The 19,911-nt window shown below is 43.5% G+C and overlaps 1 protein-coding gene across 1 annotated transcript in view; it reads left to right on the top strand.

Annotated features, from left to right (window-relative positions):
- Positions 1 to 3,157: 3,157 nt before the first annotated feature.
- Positions 3,158 to 19,911, top strand: part of LOC127019484 (vascular endothelial growth factor receptor kdr-like) — a 98,757-nt gene continuing 82,003 nt past the window's right edge. The window contains exons 1-2 of the mRNA XM_050901527.1: positions 3,158 to 3,313; positions 17,133 to 17,260. Of these exons, the coding sequence (XP_050757484.1) occupies positions 3,202 to 3,313; positions 17,133 to 17,260 (240 nt within the window). The 5' untranslated portion in view covers positions 3,158 to 3,201. The remainder of the gene's footprint in view (positions 3,314 to 17,132; positions 17,261 to 19,911) is intronic.

Genomic DNA, 19,911 nt, shown 5'->3' with positions numbered 1-19,911 from the left:
TTTATATGCCAAGCTACTGAGAGAGGTTGTTTTTTAATTTCTTCTGAGAGTGTTGTAGGAGAGAAGGCTTAAGGTAATACAGACTATTACAGTTTCTCTCTCTCTCTTACACACACATTATTTTTACACCTTCTTCCAAAGTCCCCTTGACTGTAGCCACTACATGAATGGTTTCTTGCAACAGAAGTTACCAGAAACAGTAAGAAAAAGCAGTGGGAAGGTGAATCTAAGCTGTAGTTTATGCTGACACATATGTCCCTTCTGATTTTTGTCCTAGTCTCTTTAATTCATTGTTATAGTGAAAGGTAAATTGACTCACATTGTGTAAATTTGTGATGTTTTCTGGAGTGTAAGGCAGTTTTTTTCCAAATACCTCTAGCTAGCCGTGTGGCTTATGAGGTCAAAACAACCTTACAGTGGTATTTTTAGCTTGGCAAGCAGCAAGCATGACGGCAATAAAGTTTAAACAGTCCTTTAAAATCTAGATGGAGTGCTTCATAAAACACGTTATGTGGACATGAGTTCGGTGTAGTGCTCCAGGCCAATTAAATCAATACTTTTCAGCAGTTCTCCATCCACTGCCTTTTTAATCTGTACAAACACCCTATTTTTCTCATATCACCAGATGAATAAATAGATGAAGAAATTATGAGCACTTCAGTCCCAAATTGCTTTATGGATGCAATGCAATAATCCACACGACAGGCCTGAGAAACAGAAAAGTATGCTAGCATGCTGCCGTGCTAGCATGGGAACAGAGGCCCGGAGCACTTCAGTTCCTTGACTCGGGTCACGCAAGAGCTGGGAATAGAAGCTAGAAGTGTGATTCCTGCACTGCGAGTGCAAGATTCCCTGTATCAGGTCCTCTGCGGATGTCTGTCATCCTGCCTCCTCTGACACACCAGCATCTGCACGCTCACAGATTAGCTCCGGACTGGCCCAAAGGGAGCTCTGAAGTCCTTTGTACTTCCAGGGGGCATTAGGGCTGTGTGGAGCACAGCGCAAGACAGCAGACAGAGCAGGTAGCTGCTGAAGACTGCGGTAACTCTGTGTGAACATCCCTTCTCCCTTAAACTCCATTCATTTGAGGTTCTTGGCCAGGATTTCCTGATTTTTGGAAGCCGGGCCAAAGCTACTGCTGTGACTCCTCTCTGCCAGATGTGTGAAAATCCCAAAGCAATAGCCAAAGTCTTCATCTTCCACCAGGATAAAATACGCAGGAGGAAAAAGTGGGCACATGTAAGGAAGCACAGGCGTGTGAAATCCCTGACCCGCTCTGCAGAGCCACTGTTGCAGATTTCCAGCCCTGATGGACACCAGACTGGGTGACAGTAGAGGGGCAGGGACATGATGACATGTTGGGAGTTGAGTGTCTGAATGTGAAGTGCCATTGTTCCATATTCCGGGCCAGGAGTCCCATTTCTTGACAGAGGTGGTCATTACGTCATTAATGACGTTAGTAAGGCAGGGAAAGAGCACTCTGCATCAAAAAAATAATTCAGTGCCCTGAAGGACAGGAAGCTGGTATGACGGATGAGGTGGGATTGTCCAAGTCAACGGTACATCCAAAAACGAGGGTGAGGCTGTTCACCAGAGAGGATATTCACACTTTTCCCAGTGCTCTCGTTCAGCTACGTGCTGGGAATAACCTCAAGAGTTCAGCCCCATGTCCGCATCATCTTCAGGAAGGCGACAAAAGGACGGGCAGAAACGGGGGCCAAGAGGATGTTTGTTTAAGTGTCACTGAATTTGCTGGCAAACGCGTTCCTTTATTGCACCTACTGCACCACTACAAAGCCACTGGCACAGAAAGAATAGAGTTATCAGCTAACTGGAAACTTCACACAGCTTGCTTGTTAGATATGTTCGGTATTAGCATCGCTATACTGAGTCGATGTGTCTAGACCGGATTTCTCCCTGGTGACACTCAGTTGGGGAAATCCAGAGGTTCTTACTCCTTCCTCAGCTCAGCACATGCCATTGGGTGAATGGGAATTCACTGAGTGAGAAGGGGTTAGTCAATCTCCTGTCCTTTTGAAGGGTGGCTTCTCTCTGCAAACACAGACAGAACTGCCTCCCTCTGATACTAACTTCTTCCCCAGAAAAATCCACAGACGATTACCCCCATACCCCACCAGTTTCCACATTGACCACCAAAAACCAGTCTGCTACAAACAGGCCATAATCTTCACCTCATAAGCATGTATAGCCTGTACTAGTACATCATCAGAGCCCTCAAAGTGCAGCCCAAGCAGAAGAGAGCTCCAAGAGCTGCTGCTGCCATGGTGTGGCCTGATGTTTCCAGCATAGTAGGACTAGCGCAACCAATGCCTGTTACCAAGCTAACTTAGATCAGCTGAAAGCTCTCTTTGAGTCCTGCAACAGGTTATAAAAAGGCCTTGCTTTTTGTCGGTGAACTACGTAGAATTGCATTTGACATTAGCTATGATCATAGATAAGACAACAAATGGGTGAGGTGGATGAAATGGTGTATCATCTGCCCTGCTAGCTTTATGTTCTGACTGCCGTGACAAGGTGAATTGAAAAAAAACGTGTCTTGAGCAGATATTCTAAGATTTGTAATCTGATTAGTTCCAGACCCTTCACAAAAATCAAGACTGAGTCACTGCTGAATAAGCAAGAAAGGTGATGCAAAGTGACATAAATGTTCTCTCTCCATGCAGCCTTACTACAAGAAAATATGTTAATTTAGCTGTTAAAATATGCAAAGTTCTCAGCTTGGAAGAAACATATAATTTTATCCGGTGCTTTCTAATGTTTGAAGTGGCTAAAAAATAGTGTTATAAAAACAAACTCATGTTCAGGAAATCTGTTAAAATAAAAATTAAACTTTCCTCCAGGAGCTAGCTTGCTACAGTTCCCACAGACTATTTCAGGAATCCCTCCTGCTCTGGGGAAGTGTGGGGTGGGCGATCCACCTTAATTCCTTATGGGTGGAAACGCAAACACCCAGCAACCTTTATTATTCATTTGCAAATGACAAGAGTAGGAACACTGGGAACATTGATAACAGTTGGCCAGAAGGAAGCACAAATTTTGTCTGAAGTCATGACTCTAATTTTGGTGTGTTGTGTTGACAGGGGACCACCTTCTGTAAGCTGGCTTTTGAGGGGGGACCAGAAGGAAGACCCCCGGGTGCACATAAGTAATTGTCGCAATAACACAAGGCAAAGCTGCAGCATGCTTGTCATCAGGAAAGTCATAGCTAATGACACCGGTTACTTCACCTGCATTCATGATGACTCCCCATCTAATGCGGATCTCATGGCCAAGATTTACGTCTTTGTTAAAGGTAAGAATTTCACTTTGGTTTTTTGTTACGGCTTTTTGGTAGTACAAGCTGTGTTCAACTGTGGGATCTGTGCTAGGTAGAACAAGAAATCCAATTCAGATGCTTTCACGAATCCCGCCTCCCCACTGGCCCAGCACTGCAGGAAGCACCAGCTTTGACATTCTGAAAATGGCTGGACATATTTGGATTTTCATGCCAGCTGAATTCACAGGGACACAGATGTCAGAACCAGAAATTACCTATGTTGTTCAATTCCGGGACTTGAAAACTAGATTGTCCCATCTAGTTCTGTGTTCCAAATAACTGATACACTGATTTCTTTAAACCTCTTTTCCTTTTCCTTTTCAGACTAAATTCTTTTATCCTAAAGGGTTTTGCTATCACAGTGCTTTTCCTAAGACTCATCCCGAATACCCAAGTCCTCTCTCTTTCCCTTCCTCCCCAGGCATGAAACTCCCCAACAACATTCTTTGTAATTGCTCTCTCTCCTACACATTTGTAGACTGCTTTGTCCTTCACATCTGTGAGACATACTTAGCAAAGCTGGATGACTGCATTATACATATTTTATTGTAAAAAATGTCCCATTGCTCATTTTTGTTCTCTCTGAGTTGCCTCTCCCCTATGTGTCAGAATCATTGAGTTCAGATCCAATAATAAATGGAAGCAGAAACTTCAGAGGAGCATGGTCCTCTGTGACTAAGTGAATACAACATACTGAACAACCATTTCAATAATACGAATTTTTGTTAGAAGAATATTCCCAAAAAATGCTGGTATTTTTTTCAAATCTACTTGACAAATGCATTACTAAACCACTGAATCATCTTGGATCTTCCAAGCTGAGATTCTGAATAGTCAGATAAAGGAGCTGACTTTTAGTGTCTTGAATAGGGGATGACATGAACTCCACTGGTGCTGAATAGGCTTACTATTCAGTTCCCCACAAATACTCATGAAAATGAATTAATTTCATTTTTCTAGTAAATGCTAAAATGTGATTCTTTGAATTCTCTTACTAAAACAAATGCTAGAGAGGCAATGAGTTTGTCTGATATTATTTGAATAGTTCAGCAAACTTACGCTTACAGAAAACACACAGATTTGCTGGGCAGCTCTGATAGTCTCATGGTATTGCTAATGATGGTGAAACCATCACGAGGCGTGACTTCCATCCCAAGGGGATTGTGATATACCCACACAGCTAAATTCAACTATTGCACTACTAGGTGAACACACCTGGTTGATTCATGTGGATGACATTTTCCTGTCTCTTTATGTCTGTTGAAAATAGTCCCTTTCTACCCTTATCCTGCTTTCCCAGCAAGTCTTCCTCTTATCGGAAAGTAGCTTTTTGGTGTTACTTGTTAGTTCCTGCAGTCATTTTTTTCTCCCTGTCTATTTCCTTTTTGTTTATTTTTCCCTGTTACTCTAAGCCCTGGTTGCTTTACCCACCCTAGTTCTTGTGCTGAGCTGTTTCCTTTTCTCATTACACACTGCTCAGATGCCCCACATCTAATATTGTTAACCCAGCCCAATGCCTACGCTTCAGGAAATAGTGCATTGAAAACTCAATTCTCTATCCTGATTCAGTGCCCTGGCTGGCTACCCAGGCCTTCATTACTCTATGGTGGGAGCACGTGCAGGAAATGTTACAGATCTTTTGGGACTGCCTGAGCATGTTCCTTAAGAAAATATCTCAAGTTATGAAATGCTTGCAGGCGATGCACTTGGAACAGTGCTAATCTAAAAAAATCGCAGGATGTCCTCTTGCTTGCCTGAGACTGCTGTGCCAAGGTTCCCCTGAAAAACAGCACTGGATGACTGTTTTCTCTAAATCACCCTCCAAGATTGTCCCCTCTCAGATGCAATTTAATTGTGTCATATGCCCTCCCTGCTCTAAAAGCTCTTACTCAGACTCCTGTGCTTTAAAAGTTACTGAAGGAAAAGTGGGTAGAAAATGAACCAGCTTGTACTATACACTCCATGGGTGAAGCAATGAGAAAGGCAAGTCAGCAGGGATCCCTCTGGTCCATGTCTTTGCGAGCCAGCTGCTCATCCACCCCAAAGCAGAGCTCTGCCACAGCAGTTCAGCCTATAAGCTTGCAAGTGCCTGCTGGGATCTGGCCTGCCAGTCTGAGGAAGCTGCTTGGCCCCAGTGAAATGAAGCTGTTTATACCTCAGCATGGATGCTGTCCTCAAGGCATGCTCTTCCTCCCATTCAATTCCTGTGTAATTTGTTGAAAGCCAGCAGGCTGTTTTGGGGACAAGAAAACTGTTCTTCAGTGAGGGCTCTACGAATTGTGGAGTTAAGCAAGGCATTCAGAACGTACCTACAATTTTCTTCAATATTTAAACACGGCTTTTTAAGGGAATTGGTCCGACAGTGTCTGGCCATCACTGAGAAACCCATCAGTTGTCTCCAAGTGAAGAAACTCACAGTTCCCTGTGAGTGCCAGACAAGGGTGAGGTCCAAAAGACATCTCTCTGGACGTTCTGTGGAGAGAGCAAGTGCTCAGCAGGGTGTTTATGAGAGTGAGCCAGGTGGAGTGAGAAAATGTTGAGCCAGACCCTGAAGGCTGGAGATTCCTCTGAGGTTACAAGCCATTATTGCCAAAAAAGGAAGGGGAATGGTATTTTTTCCCTTCATTGCTGGCCTGCTGCTTGACACTGAAATGAGAACATGATTGTATCGGAAGCCCTGCTTATTGGCTATTATTTCCTGTGCTTGCTTCTGTTTTTACAGCCTCCCTGGTGGAGTTTCTAAGCTTTGTCACTATCTGGCATTCAGCAGCTCTCCCCCCCAGTGCAATTGAGCTGTGACCCCTGCACATCAGTCAGATCATAAGGGACCCGAAGGCGGCAGGGTCAGCCGCCATGCCTCAGCTGTGCACTGACAGTCTGGAGGGAGGGAGAACTCAGGATCCTAATCCTGAGTAATTGTTCCCGAGGCCTTTTCTGCTTCCCGCTGCAGCTGCGAGTCCCAAGGATTGTAATTAATAAGCAAGAAACCCCCCTCCTCCCGTTGCCCATCTCCTTGTTGAAAACACAACGTAGCTTAGGGCTGGAACAGAAATAGTTGGGTGTTTTTTAACTGCGTTGTTTAACTTCGTTGCAAGTCTGAGGGATAATCTCTGCAGCGAAATGCAGCATCAGGTCGAACACGGCGCTGCAGTGCTGAACGGGAAGAGCAGCCAAGCAACTCTCTCGTGGCTGCTGTCAGAGCACAGGGTGAATGGGGGAAGCCCACCCTCAGTCCACAGAATAAGCTGTCTCTGCTGAGCCAGCTCTCGACCAGGAGCAGTAAAGACAAGTCTTCACTGCAGACTAGCTGCCCACGTAGGAGCCCACGTCAGAAAGTCTCATGCGGACGGCATTTCCACTGCAAATGCTGCCAAAGCCAGCTAGACAATGTCATCTGCTTCTATCTCCTGCAATTACCCTTCCCAACCAAATGGATACTTCCTTGTGAGGAACATACTCATTTACTTCAACCTTTGAGATCCCTGTGCCAAAGGAAAGGGCAGGCTGTCTATTTTGTGTTAAAATATAGAGAGCCCTCTCTACAATGTTTCCTAGGGCACATATAAAATTTAACATGGCTTAGAGAAGGAGGAAAAAAAGCCAAATCAAGCAAAGATTCGCTCCACCTTCCCAAAGGGTTATCCCAGGCCCCAGCCTAGACAGAAGTCAGGACTTGCAGCTCTCAGCTATTTGAAATACTGTTACTGTCAGCAAAGCAACTGTCTCCAAGTAAGATAGTCCTCAGGGCGTCAGCTGGAAGAGCTCTCTGTACCAGGTGAAACGCTGCCTCGGCTTTTGCAGTGATTTCCCCTTGCAGTCCTTAGCTCTACATAGCAGTAAGGGATTTGCTACACCTTTTTGTACCAGTCAGTCAATGCATCAGTAGGAAGGAGGATGAGCTCAATTCTGTTTTGCTTCCCTCCATCAGCAACTTGTCTGACATCATTACTGTGGTAACTGGAACTGGTCACATCTTGCCAAATAGTATCTAGAGAAGTTCATCCAAGTTTCCAAGCTGTGCTTTGATTCCTGTCCACACACCCCAATAGTACTGCTTTGCTAGAACTGTAGGGCTAAAGGAGGCAACCTCCTCATCGCAGACATGGGGCGAGCAGGCCAGCAACAGACATCCTCTATTATTTTTTATGCAAAGCAGAGCTGCTATTCTGTTTCTTGAAATATTTATGGCCATGATAGGGCTGGTTCTCAAATAACTACTTCAGAAACACGAGTCCCACCTCCTCTGACCAAGATACTGTAATTGGCACAAAATTATGTATGTGAGCCCAATACATCAGTGTTGGCTGCCGCACAAGGGTCCAAGCAGACTGGGGTAGAATCACCAATTCCTGTTTGTGCCTAGTGTGGTTCACTCTTTGTACGTATAGATTGGTGAACATTTTAACAGTGTCTTCCCACCCAGAGCAATTCAGCTGCTGGTGTTTCACCATCTCAGTGTTACTGTGAGTTAGGAACATGGCAGGATTGAGGCAGTAATTTGTTTCCATACATTTGGTTTTCAGCACTGATGTTCGCAGGAACACAGTGTAACTAGAAGATACCCCTGCAGAGAATTTGAGTTCTGGCTCCTTCTAAAATTCATATGGACACCATGAAGCACCAGCACTGCAAGCTTGAGCCATAGTGCAGTCTTGTGCAGAGCACAAGAACTGGAAATCAAATTTGAAGCAAGACAGATTTTTATATGGGAGCACAAGTCCTGTTAAAGCCATTCTGAAGGAAAAAGGGTGACGCATCCAAGCAGCTTGTCCTGTCAGAGCATGCATCTCACGGCTCGTAGCTCCAGCAGCAAGGCATCCCCAGGGAAGGGTATGAGCTCTCCCTTGCTATTGAAACAAATGAGGAGGAGAGGTGGTACAAGTACTGCATCAGGGTAGAGTGTCACATCAACCACAGTCTCTCCTTTATCAAACAGTACAGCCCACAGATGTGAAGCCCCATCTTCTTCATCCCTTCCCGACCAAGAGAAAACTAAAGAGGATGGAAGTGCATGAAAGCACCCCTTACATGAGATCATATTTTGGTTCTGATGTTCTTTGAAGCTGATTTCTGCCTCCTTAAGTCTCTTGACAGTTCACAGAGATAATCTGAATGTGAGAAGCAGAAATGCAGCGCCAGGGTGACAGCCTTGACTTGGGCTTTGGCTTGCTTTCCAGAAGATATTACCAGTGAGAACAGTGTTGGAAGTGCATTTCTTCTTTCTTTCACGTTGGAGACACCGAGACAGCTACACTTGCTGCCAGACACTCAGCAAGCTGAGATAGGCAAATGCTGTCCTGTCTGCTCAGCGTGGAGCCCAGCAGATAAGCTGGCTGTCTCGCACAGACTGGTGGAAGGGTTTGGCACCATATCCTGGTTAACTGTGTTTAGGGCCACATGACGTGGGAATATAGGCTATGTCCCTGTGCAGGACCCTCTCTGTTGTTCCTCAAGTATTAAGGGCTGCATCCAAGGGAAAAGTAAGATGCTTTCCGTTCTGAATCAAGATATTCAGTATCTTCAAATCATATCCTAAAGGGTCACTTTTAAGTGGAGGAGCCTTGTAAGATGTGATGGTGAGCCAGCAGCATAAGTTCCTGGCATTAAGTCAGTGACAGCACTTGACACCCCAGCAGGAAGAGGTAACGATCCCCTCCTTCTCATTGATACAGAATTTCTAAATGAAAGCCTGACAGCCAAAATCACACACACATTTCCCCCACTTTTTCCTTCCCGTTTCTTATCCACCCAGTAACTGTTAATTGCTGAACCTTACCCACGGTCTGCGGCTGGCAGCAGCTAATGTAGGAGACCTGTTCTTAATGATGGGACTTCAGGTAAAGCTGGTCAGTATTTTCTACAAAGTCTATGCCTGCCTAAAATCTAGTGTTGTGGGGAGTCAGAATTTATGAATTGTTCTGATGCTTGAAACATAATTTCAGCCAATGTATGGAGACTTGTTTTTTTAAAAAAACAAATCTTTCCATGTTGGCTTTTATTTGTTTGGCAATGAGAAGCATTTTGCTTCCACAATTTTTGAAGTAACACTTTTTAAAGTAATATTTTTCTCTACAAATATTCCTGTGTTCCTAACAGTAATCTCCAGGGGAAGAATGTATTTCATTTGACCAAAACAGAATGCTTCATGTTGACTCAGAATGGCTTCTGGGGGTTTTGCAGTCACTTTTGTTTTGTCTAAAGAGAAAATATTCTGCTTTCTGTTTAATCTAAACATTCCACCACCAATTCTTTTCACTGGCCTGCCAAACTGAAAAGTCCTTTATTTTCAAAGATCCAGTTTCAAAACAAGTGACTTTATAGAAGTTACTCCTGTACCTAGAAGAAGCTTTGATGGGTTAGCAGGAGGAATACAGCAGACTAGACAACTTCCTTGTAAAGCTTTCCAAAATACTCTGACCAAAGTGTCACTTAACTGCTAATGATCCTATTAACATAAAGAACAAATTATAAACCTCCTCGCAGTGTTTTTGACCTTGATGAAGACAAACTTCATGGGGATTATGTCAAAACATTAACTTAAAGAACCTGTGAAACTCTGCCCAGGCTTTCCCGCTAAGGTATGACTGAAGGAAGAGAATAGTGAGGGTGAGAGAATTATCTTTAGCAGGAACAAAGTGAGAAGCAAAATGAGAATGTTCAGGAATTTCACAGACAGGAACAGCCGTGGATGACTGTCCTCAAAGGCCATTTAGTACTTATCATCTCTGTGGGCTGATGGATAGTGTCTGAAGGGAGAGGTGATGTTATCTCCACAGATATGATACAAACAGCATGAGACAAATTGCCGTCACAGTGTATGAAACATGAGCAGAAATGAAAAGCACCCAAAATCCTGTACAAAATCCTGTGTGTCTCAGGAGGATGTTTCAAACACGCAGGCAGGTGACACAATGCTGAAAAGTAAAGAGCTGTAGGAGGGAGCCTGAGTCTACAACGTGCTGAGTTCCTGGGGTGCAATGCTGAGAGCTTTTAAGTCCCTCAGCTTCATCAGCTGGCAGGACGGGGCCCGTGAGCCCTCTGGAGAGTGGGACTCAAATGGCAAGTGAGCATGACATAATTACAGACCTCCACCACTTCCTGGTAGATAGTCACCTATATTACAGATAACACTAAACAAAAGAACAGATGTCACCGCGAGGCGAAGGAGTCCCATATCTGTGTTCACATGCTGTCACTGTAGAGGCTTGAAGAGAGAACTGCACATTCCCCAGGCAATTGCTATTCCACTGCTGAGTTAAAAGGGACCCTCCCTAAGCTCATCTCAAGCAGCAATTAATCTCCACCTAGACAGAACGAGAATTTAAACATGAAGGGCTTCACTGCCTGAAGGTAAACAATGTTCTTCTAGGCACTTGACCTTTGAGGTGCTTTTGTGTGCAGCATGGTTGATTTTTCTGCCTGGCTCTGTCCCTGTGGCTGGACAGCAGGCCCCCTTCCCCTCCACTGTCCCGCTGCCTCTGCTTCCTTCGCTTTGCTGTTTGTGTTCCCTCTTGAGCCGTGCTGGGTAAACAGTAACACCCCGGCCTGGCTGCAGTTTCCTGCAAACTTCCACTGACCTGGAGAGCTAGACAGCCAGTCTGAGACCGAAGGGAAGGGGCCTTTCCCTCACCTTGGAGCTGGTGCTGCAGCTGATAAGTCCCTAACGTGCTACAGCTCTTGTCTTTCTTCACATATAATGAGCTTTGCAGCCCACGGTAAATTATTCTTTTTAATTATCCTATGGAAATTGATGGGTGTTTCTTTATGGGTAAGATTCATAGGGCATACTACCTTCCCAGCTCAGGAGGAATGGATGTGCCAAGCTACAGGGAAATACCCTATTTTCATTAAGTGTTTCTTTGCTGAGAATTTTTTCCCTCGGAGGTCAGTGCTGGTAACTGCGGAGAGGACGACACCTGCATTTCCCATGCCACAGCTCTCCAAATTGCAACAGTTGAGTGTAATTGATTTACACCATCTGGAATTAGAGATCTTCCTTGAGGCTAAGGTTATCAATTTTAAAGAAAAGTGACCCTGTCCCTTTTGTTTCAAGAAGTTCTGTCTCTGAGAGACTTTTTTACAAGGAGTTAACTGATTGCTGATTAACTTAAGGTGGTGAACATGTTTGTAAAGCTGGCAGTGACTCCTGATGTTCCAGCAGATCGTTTTTCCATGCCACGGTCAGCCTGAACTACTCGAAGTTTCATGAAGGATTCAGTTTTTTGTCTGCACAAACCATAACAAAGGTATCAGCTGGCAGTTGATTAGTTCCCTATACAGTATTTATTCTTTGTCATTTTGTTAAGATCCAATGCTGAGCCACTTTATATTTGCTTATCTGTTAAGTGAACAGTCCAGCTGCCTGGAAAGTGCTCTTGCTCAGAGCGTCTCCTTCCCAATGCAAGTGGGGTCGGCTTGCTCCTGCTTACCTGGGTTTTTAGAGGAGCTGGAGTGAAGCACAAGCAGGCTGCAGGACGGACAGGGGTTTGCTCTGTTGCTCTGTGTGCTGGTACTCTTTAGCACTTGAGGATATTATTTTTTCTTTTGCACAGTTTCACAGTTAGGGAGAAAAAAAGGCTCCCTGGCCTCACTGACACACTCAGGGTTATTTACCGAGTGCTTGACCTTCACCTGCAACTGCCTTTTCCTTTCATTCCAGGGTCACTTTCCACTGACGGCCAAAGTGTAGCCCTAATCTCATGTTTAAGCTCTCATGCCAAAACTGTAGCAGTTTAGCCCTGCAAGTAGCTGCCACATTAGCATCTTCACTTTAGGAGTTGCTCTGCTAACTCACACAGGCATCCCCCCGTTTAAGAGCTCCAATATTGCAGATTGAAATAGGGAGGAAGGGAGGCCTTTGGTAGACAGAGAACTCTCTCTAGGCTAAGGCTATAAACTGGATAAAGCACTGAGATAACAAAAATTACAGCCATCTGCTTACGGCACAGGGCTCTAGGAAACCTCACTTGCTGTAGGAAAGAGAAGGACCCATAAAATATAAAACCTTTTTCTCTTTTTTTCCAAAACAGGGTGAGAATAATGCCCATGAGACCTGACATCCACTAGCAATTAACTATCAATTACAGCTCAAGCCATCCTTTCCTTTCCCAACCCAATCTTTATAACCCAGAAACTGCCTTTTGCTGTTGTTAATTGCACAGTGATTTTAAAACACTACCTAGACTTCAAATACTGATGGTAGAAGGCTAGATTTATGTATTTTGGCTTCCAATTCAGATTGTAGCTTATGATCTGGGATAGTGTAATTCTAGCTACTGGCTAGACATACAGCAATTCAGGTGCAGGCTGCTATTAAAAATCAATTAGGAATGAAATATAGCTTCTGTTACGTACACTGTAAATTCATGCTTCCCATCTAGGTGTTCTTCAGTAGTTTAGTGGCACCATGATGAGTAGCTGTCCTATTTACAGCTGAAAAAAGTAGATTATTTTTAGGTCTGCTGTGAAACGGAAAATTTGGTAGAGGTCAGTCTGGGAGGTAGGGAGGGATGATGGACGAGAATGGGGTTAAGTAATATTTTTTTTTCCCTGAACAGGAAATATTTTTGAGAAATTTTATTCTGTTTTGACTAAGATATTTCAATCATTGCATAATGCAATATTTTCTGACATTTTAGGATTATTTAACTTTTGCTTAGCTGTCTTCTTTTGATTTCTATTACTTTTTAAACAAACAGTGCTATTCTGAAATTCCCTCTAAAAATACTGGCACAAATATTTTTAAATTCACTGTTCCCATCTTTTCAGTCAAAACAATTAGTCAAAATTTGATCCAGATTTGTGAATAGTTTGGTATCAAGAAGCTCCTTTTTTCACAGCAAGTTTCCTCTTAGCCTATATTCTTGTCCTATCCCCCTGTCACGTGGCACATTAGTTGTTCTCTCTTTTTCTCCCTAGGACTAGAAACAGATATGAATACACTCTCCTGACACTTTTTTGCACTCCCAGTGTTTGTTGCAAATACACAAAAATCTACTTTCTGTGCTTTTTCCTGTAACAAATAATCCAAGGATCTTCATTTAATAATCCAGAGTCTTCTTTTAAGTAGAAAGGCCTTTCACCATTTGCACAAGCTTTAAAATTAACAATAAAAATATCATCACATTTGATACCTCCAAGTATGGTTTAGCTGGAGAGCAAGACTGCAGAGGTATTAAGCAGCGCTAATGCTCAGGGACAAACACTAAACACATTTTCCTAATGTGACTCAATAGAAGAATTTAGCAGACCTGTTTGGGAAAGTGCATAAGACACTGGATTGAGTATAAATATTTCCTATTAGTTTTAGGGATTGGAACAAGCTACAAAGTTGTGGTCTGGAGATCAGGTTTCTCAGCTCAAGCCTTGATTAGAACCAGTGCCTGCCTAACCAGAAAGTTCAGATGTGTATCTGAAACTTCCTAAATGTGGGGAGATTACAGGTCTAATCTTTTAATTCTAATTAATCTCTCTCACATAACGTTTCTTGCAATGCCCTTACTCCAAAGTACATGCTTTTTTATAGACCAGCCCAGTCAGAATAAATCAATGGCATAGAATAAAAACGGACATGAAAAGACATTACTAGAAATGATAGATATCATCCAGATTTCTGGTCTTTGTCTTCTGTTTTACTGCCTCCTCTTCAGTGCTACTGATCAGCTCCTTGTCACAGCTCCCCACATTAATCACACATCTCTTGTACTTGCACAGTGACCCAAGTGCCTTTTATAAAACATCATCATAACACGTGTGACCTTTCTGATACACACAAGGAGCTCCAACCAAAATTTGCTCTCATCGTGATGAAGCACGCGGTACATTTTGTCTGCTAAGAATCCTATTTCCAGTTCTCAGAGCTAAAATTAAGCTTTCAAAAATACAAAAGGCAACAGTCCCACTCTCCTGTCTCAATCTCTGCCTTTCACCCTTCACGTTTTTGTGAGTGAAACTGTTTTGGGTAGTGGAGCAAAGGAACTCCAGCTAATTCTTTCAAGATTAATTCCAAGTGACAGCACTTACATATTTCCATGACATTCCTTAAGCAAAGACTGTGTCATTAGCCAAGAAATGAACATTGATATCCCCAGATGAATGACCTGTTCCCAGATGAGTTACCAGTCATGGGGAAATAAAGACAAAGCGAGTGAGATAAACCAACTGTGTTTTCCTTTGTCAGTGGAGCTGTGGAAGAGCAAATTCAAATCTCACACTCCATGTTCAAACTGTTCTGCAGGTCACCAATAAGCATAGTTACATCACTTACATGTAGAACACTTGTCACCCAGAAAAACTCAACATAAACAAGCACTTCACCTACTGTTTAATTACAGATCCTCCAGCATGGAATACACAGCTCCCTGCCAGGGTCCAAAGGGTGAACATTTGTTTTAAATTGAAAAATGGATCCCCACTGATTTGAAGCAAAAGACTTTGCCAGGGATGGAGTACTGGGAAAGGAGAAATTCTGCAGGGGTTTCATAATTTTAGACTCTTTGTCAAGAGCAGCCAAAATGGCTAACACCCAGAAAGGGATACTTGGAATTTTTATAACTCCATTTACAGGATTTTTTTCCTCACTGGCTAAAAAAGTTAGAGAAATATTTTGCCATCTTTTCATGGAGATTTTAGAACATTCCCAGTTATGCCAACAGATGAAGGAGGGAGAGCGGCCTGATATAGTAATGCAAGAATTAATGGGATTAATAGATAGCATTACTCCAACATGCTTCAACTGGGGCTTTCTTCAATCACAGAGCAGCTGCCACAACAGCCTTGGATGTAAAATGAGAGCGTGCATTTAGGTGAAAGGATCGGGGCCAGCTGGCCTGACACATCGGTGCTAAACCAAGACGATCACACCATTCAGGCTTTTAAACACAGCCTGTGGCTTTGATTTTTGTGTTTGAAAGGCATCTGATCACAGATGAGGGTATACGCAGCCTTTACTGGAGCTACTCTCACACCGTGCTGCAGAATCTGACCAATGCATGCTAAACGGAGGGACCGTAAGACAGGAAAGGCGCTGGCACTGCTGCGACAGGGTTTTGCCCCGGCAGAGTTGCGGGTCGGGGTCGGATGCTCCCCCCGAGCTGCGCCCCGGGGCGCTGCCCCGCGGGGAACTGTCCAGCGCAGCCCGCCTGACGCGGCTGCTCCTCCGCCTCGGCGGGCCACCACCGGCTCTGCTCTCCTCGCCCGGCTCCGCCGCCAGCCTCTCGGCTGTGGAGAGCGGGAGGGCTCCCCAAGATCTAGAAGTAGCACTGTCATCTTGATTTGGTAGCGTGTGGACTTTTTCATGTATTTGCACAGAGACGTGCCATTCTGGGCAATTTCTGGATGAGCAGTGGGGCTAGATCCACCAAACAATAAGGGATTGATTTTTTTCTCTATAAAACATCGCTTAATATTACATCAGAAATTAGAGAGGAAACATGACATGAGGATACAAGGGTAGTTCAGGAAGTACATTAATGCTCTTCATCAAGAAGGACACTTTTCCTCATTATACAACATCGGAGAACAGGTCGCCTACACTTTTCCAAAGCCATAAAGTGTTTGGCCATTGTTGAAGGTCTCCTACCGATCCACAGCAATGGATGTGTCAGCCCCAGCCGGCTGCATTCATTACCAATTTAGCCCATTTGGGAGTAGTTAAGCATTCTTTTGAAAACTGATTTTAATTTCCTCATAGCACATCCTTTTTTAAAGTACTGTCAGAATACTTTAGAGCACATTTTTGCAACCTAGATTGTTCACAAACCTTTCATGTCAGCTATTTCCCATGCTTTAAGTGAAGCCATTTCCAAAATATAATTAAGTGTGTGGAGGCAGGTCCCAAGCCAAGGATAAGCAGGTTGAGGTTATTGTACAGGGTGCACATCCTTTCCTGTCAACAGTATAACCCAAACCAAAGTGGCTGACTGTCTACACTGTGTGGTGTAGTTGGCATTGCATTAGCTGAATGGTATTTGAAACTTTATGCCATAACAATATCAAGTCAAAGAATGCTTTTTAGAAAAATCTTGAAGGTTTTAGGATTTCACAAACATTATTTTAATTTTCTGATGACCGTCACTGTATTCATAAAATGAAAAATCAGTGAATGAGACCCAGAAGCTTTATTAACTTAAACTACCTCAGATTTTTATTTATTTCTATTGTATATGTATAGCCAGTCTGATTTACTGTGGCAGATCCGTAGAAAATCCCACAGTTCCCCAAGAGCGTGACCAAGTTACTTCACTGTTCGATTAAACAGGTTATTCTTGTCTAGCTTTGAATACCATGGGTCTACATTCCCTTTTTGCATGCTTTCTGCAGTATTCTAGAGATTCTCATTTACAGAAAGAAGCTTTTTTCTTTCAATAGATTTACCTTAATTGCTGTAAACCTATTGTAACACTTAACTGCTGTGGAATTCGGGAGTGCTGCAGTATAATATCACCTATGAAAGAAATTCCGAGAACTAGGGAAAGAACTAACTCCAGTGCCATGAAGACCTGTGGAGCTGATTTATTAACTTCATTTTTACAGATGGAGAATGGATAAGGAGTTTTTACAAGATTACACTGCAAACTGGTAAAATAGGGTTAGAAATGGGGTATTCCGATTCTTGGTCATTGGCTGTAATCCCTAGATGACACTGACATTTGCAAACAAGCAAGATGTGACTGGATGTCTTGTCACACGCTACAGTGAGCCTTCTATGGGCAGTTAGCTGCTCAGATTACAGTGCCCTTCTGGTCATTGATCAGAAAAAGAGTAGTTTTGCAAATCAATGTTCTTTTCCCTGCAGACTACAGAAATCCATTTGTGGAGATTCACCCGGAACATCCCGAAATAATCTACATTTTAGATGCTAAGAAAACGGTCGTTGTCCCTTGCCGAGTTACCTCACCAGATATCAAACCTAAGCTTACCCAGGTAAGTGACTGTTTCAGAGAAACTCAATCAATTCAGAGGTCTGGGCTGCCAACACAATGGGTAAAAATACAAAATAATATGCATGAAGCGAGGTAAGTTTCAGAAAAAAAATAGCAAAGACACTGAAAATCCAGAAGCAGAGTCCTGCTCTTGCAGTGTATTACTATTGAACTGTGTACAAGGGTGTTTTGGGGATTAGGCTGAGTTTATCACATATTTTTCTCATCTTATGGCTTGATGTTTCTCCATAAATTGGCAAAGATAGATGACAAGGCACTATTTTTCTTAAAAATTCTTTGTATAACACCTGGCTATTAGCTACGCTCATGAAAGCTTATCTCTTTTATACCTTGAACCTCCTCAGAACAGTTGCCCGTTTTTGCTTGATTTCATAGATTTAAACCAAGTTTCATCCTTGGGAATAAATGCCTACAGCATCCATCCCTTCGGCAGCAGTTATAGCTGAATGTCAAGGTTACAGAATGGTCTGTGGAGGCCAAGGCCATTTTGTATAATAAAAATGGAAATTTAAGGTCTAGGGCTTCCTCAATCGATGGAGATCTAGTCACTCATGTAAAGGGCTTTCAAATTGCTCTATAGAGAAGCCTATCACAGAGTGAGGAACAGAACATAGGTCTCCTGGCTCCAATCCTGCCTTTTACCTAATAGGTTATGTGCCTTTCCATTCCCCTGCTAGGCTGACTGCTTGAGCTGTCCTAATGGGAACGAGAGCTCATCCTCTGCCTCTGCCCCTTTTCCACAGCCTGTTCTGGAGGGGCTGTGAGAGATGAGGTTGTTCTGCTGGATATGGTGTGATAGCGGAGCACACGCAGATAGGCTGATGCTGTGCTGGTAGAGGGGTCTGAGGACCTCTGCTCCTCTTAGCAGTTAGATGTCTTAGTTGTTAGATGTCTCCTCCTCCTGGGAGAGAGCACGTGAAATCACGGAGGCCTGAGACAATGCTCCGGCTCCTGCTGAGACGAATGGCAAATTTCCAGTAGACGTGCAGAGGGACAGCACTGGCCTTATTGCTTTAGCAGATCTCTATTTTTAAATTTTGTCAGTAGGGATTAAAAGGCGGGGAATAAAGCTTCTCTCCAGTTATAGCTTATCACTTTAGCCTGGATAAGTGTTATCACCTTCTCCTCCTTGGCTATAAAAATGAAACATCCCCATCTTATTTTAGCCTACTTCAACCAAATTCATTGCTGGAGTACTGCTGCTGACTTCAGCACAGTCACATGAGCCGAAATGTGGCCTTGGAACCTCGACCAAGCAGACCTCCACATTTATCCCCTTATTTATAGGCAGGCCTGCTCTCCCTGCTTGCCAGCTAAATTCTCTCCCGGTAATTTCTTCAAACACAAACTGAAGTCCTTTACCTTGCTGCAAGTTGCTGCTGGAATGAAATCTCCACTGAAATCTCCCTTTTGAATTGCAAAGAAAATTGTCCCCAAAAGATTTTTCCGCTTCAAGGGAGAGTAGCTGGACTGCAGGGCAGGGATGTTGAGTGCCGCTCCCCAAGAGAACCCTCCTGAGGCTGCGGGCTGTGAGCTACTCAAGGGGACGCGCTTTGGGAAGCGTGTGTTGGCTTCGGGAGCCGCCAGCCCCGGGCTCCATCTACGGAAAGTCACCGCTTGTTTTGCCCTGTCTGGGAATTTCATAGCGCTGTGTGGAGCCAAGGTGGCGGCTTCCTGCGCGAAGAGGAAGCGGGGCGGGAGAGGGGTGGAGGTAAGGACGGGGGAGGAGAGGTGAATAAGGTGATCAGACAAATTTAGAACATCCTCTTCTTCCAAATTTAATCTCCAATAGACAACGAACTTCAAAGGGAGGAAAGCCACTGTGATTTCCTTCAAGCAGCATTGACGCTTTTTGTTTGATTGTTTAAATATATATTTTTGAATATTTTATGAAGATGTTTAATATGTGTGTAGTGTTGAAAAGGGCCTCCTGAGTAGGGTTATTTTTTCTTTCCCCTTCCCCTAGCCATCAGGGAGCAGAGCTGCCAAACCATGAAGTTCAGCTTTATCACATTTTATTATTCTTGTAGAAAATGTACTTTTTTCCACCATAAATTAGGTTCCTTATGTTACCATTATACTTTAAAATCATTGCACTCTCTGGCCTTTAAATATGTATGGGGAAAGGTATCTCTTGCTAATCCTAAACAGATCCCAGCTAACTCTACATATCATCTTTGTTATTAATAAACCCATGCTAAGACACACAATTCAAACTTTTAATTTTGCTTAACATGATTTTAATTCTGGGCAAAAAAATAATTTTCAGTCTTGTCAGATCTGTTTAGTCGCTGATCTGGTTCAGTGTGCGTTTGCCGCTTACAGCTTTGACCTTCATGGGTGTTAAAGCATGATTAAGCCTCAGGTCTCAGATCTCTTTCTGTAATTTTCCTGAATTTTCCTAATGGTTCTGAACAGAGATGCCACAGCTTGATTACTTCGAAACCATTTACACGAAATCTGTGTTTCCTACTACTGTCAGAAGAGAACTGTTGTTCCAAAAGAAAGCAACTGTCTTGCTGTGCCTCCTTCCCCACAGCAACATCACCAGTCACTGCCCCACAGTCATAATTCCTTTGTCTTTGGTCTGTGCTGAAAATGTAATAACAAGCGACCTAAAACAATGCCAAC

Source organism: Gymnogyps californianus, chromosome 9 (assembly GCF_018139145.2).
Source record: "Gymnogyps californianus isolate 813 chromosome 9, ASM1813914v2, whole genome shotgun sequence".
NCBI classification, from domain to species: Eukaryota; Metazoa; Chordata; class Aves; order Accipitriformes; family Cathartidae; genus Gymnogyps; species Gymnogyps californianus.
This window is presented reverse-complemented; position numbering and strand designations above follow the sequence as displayed.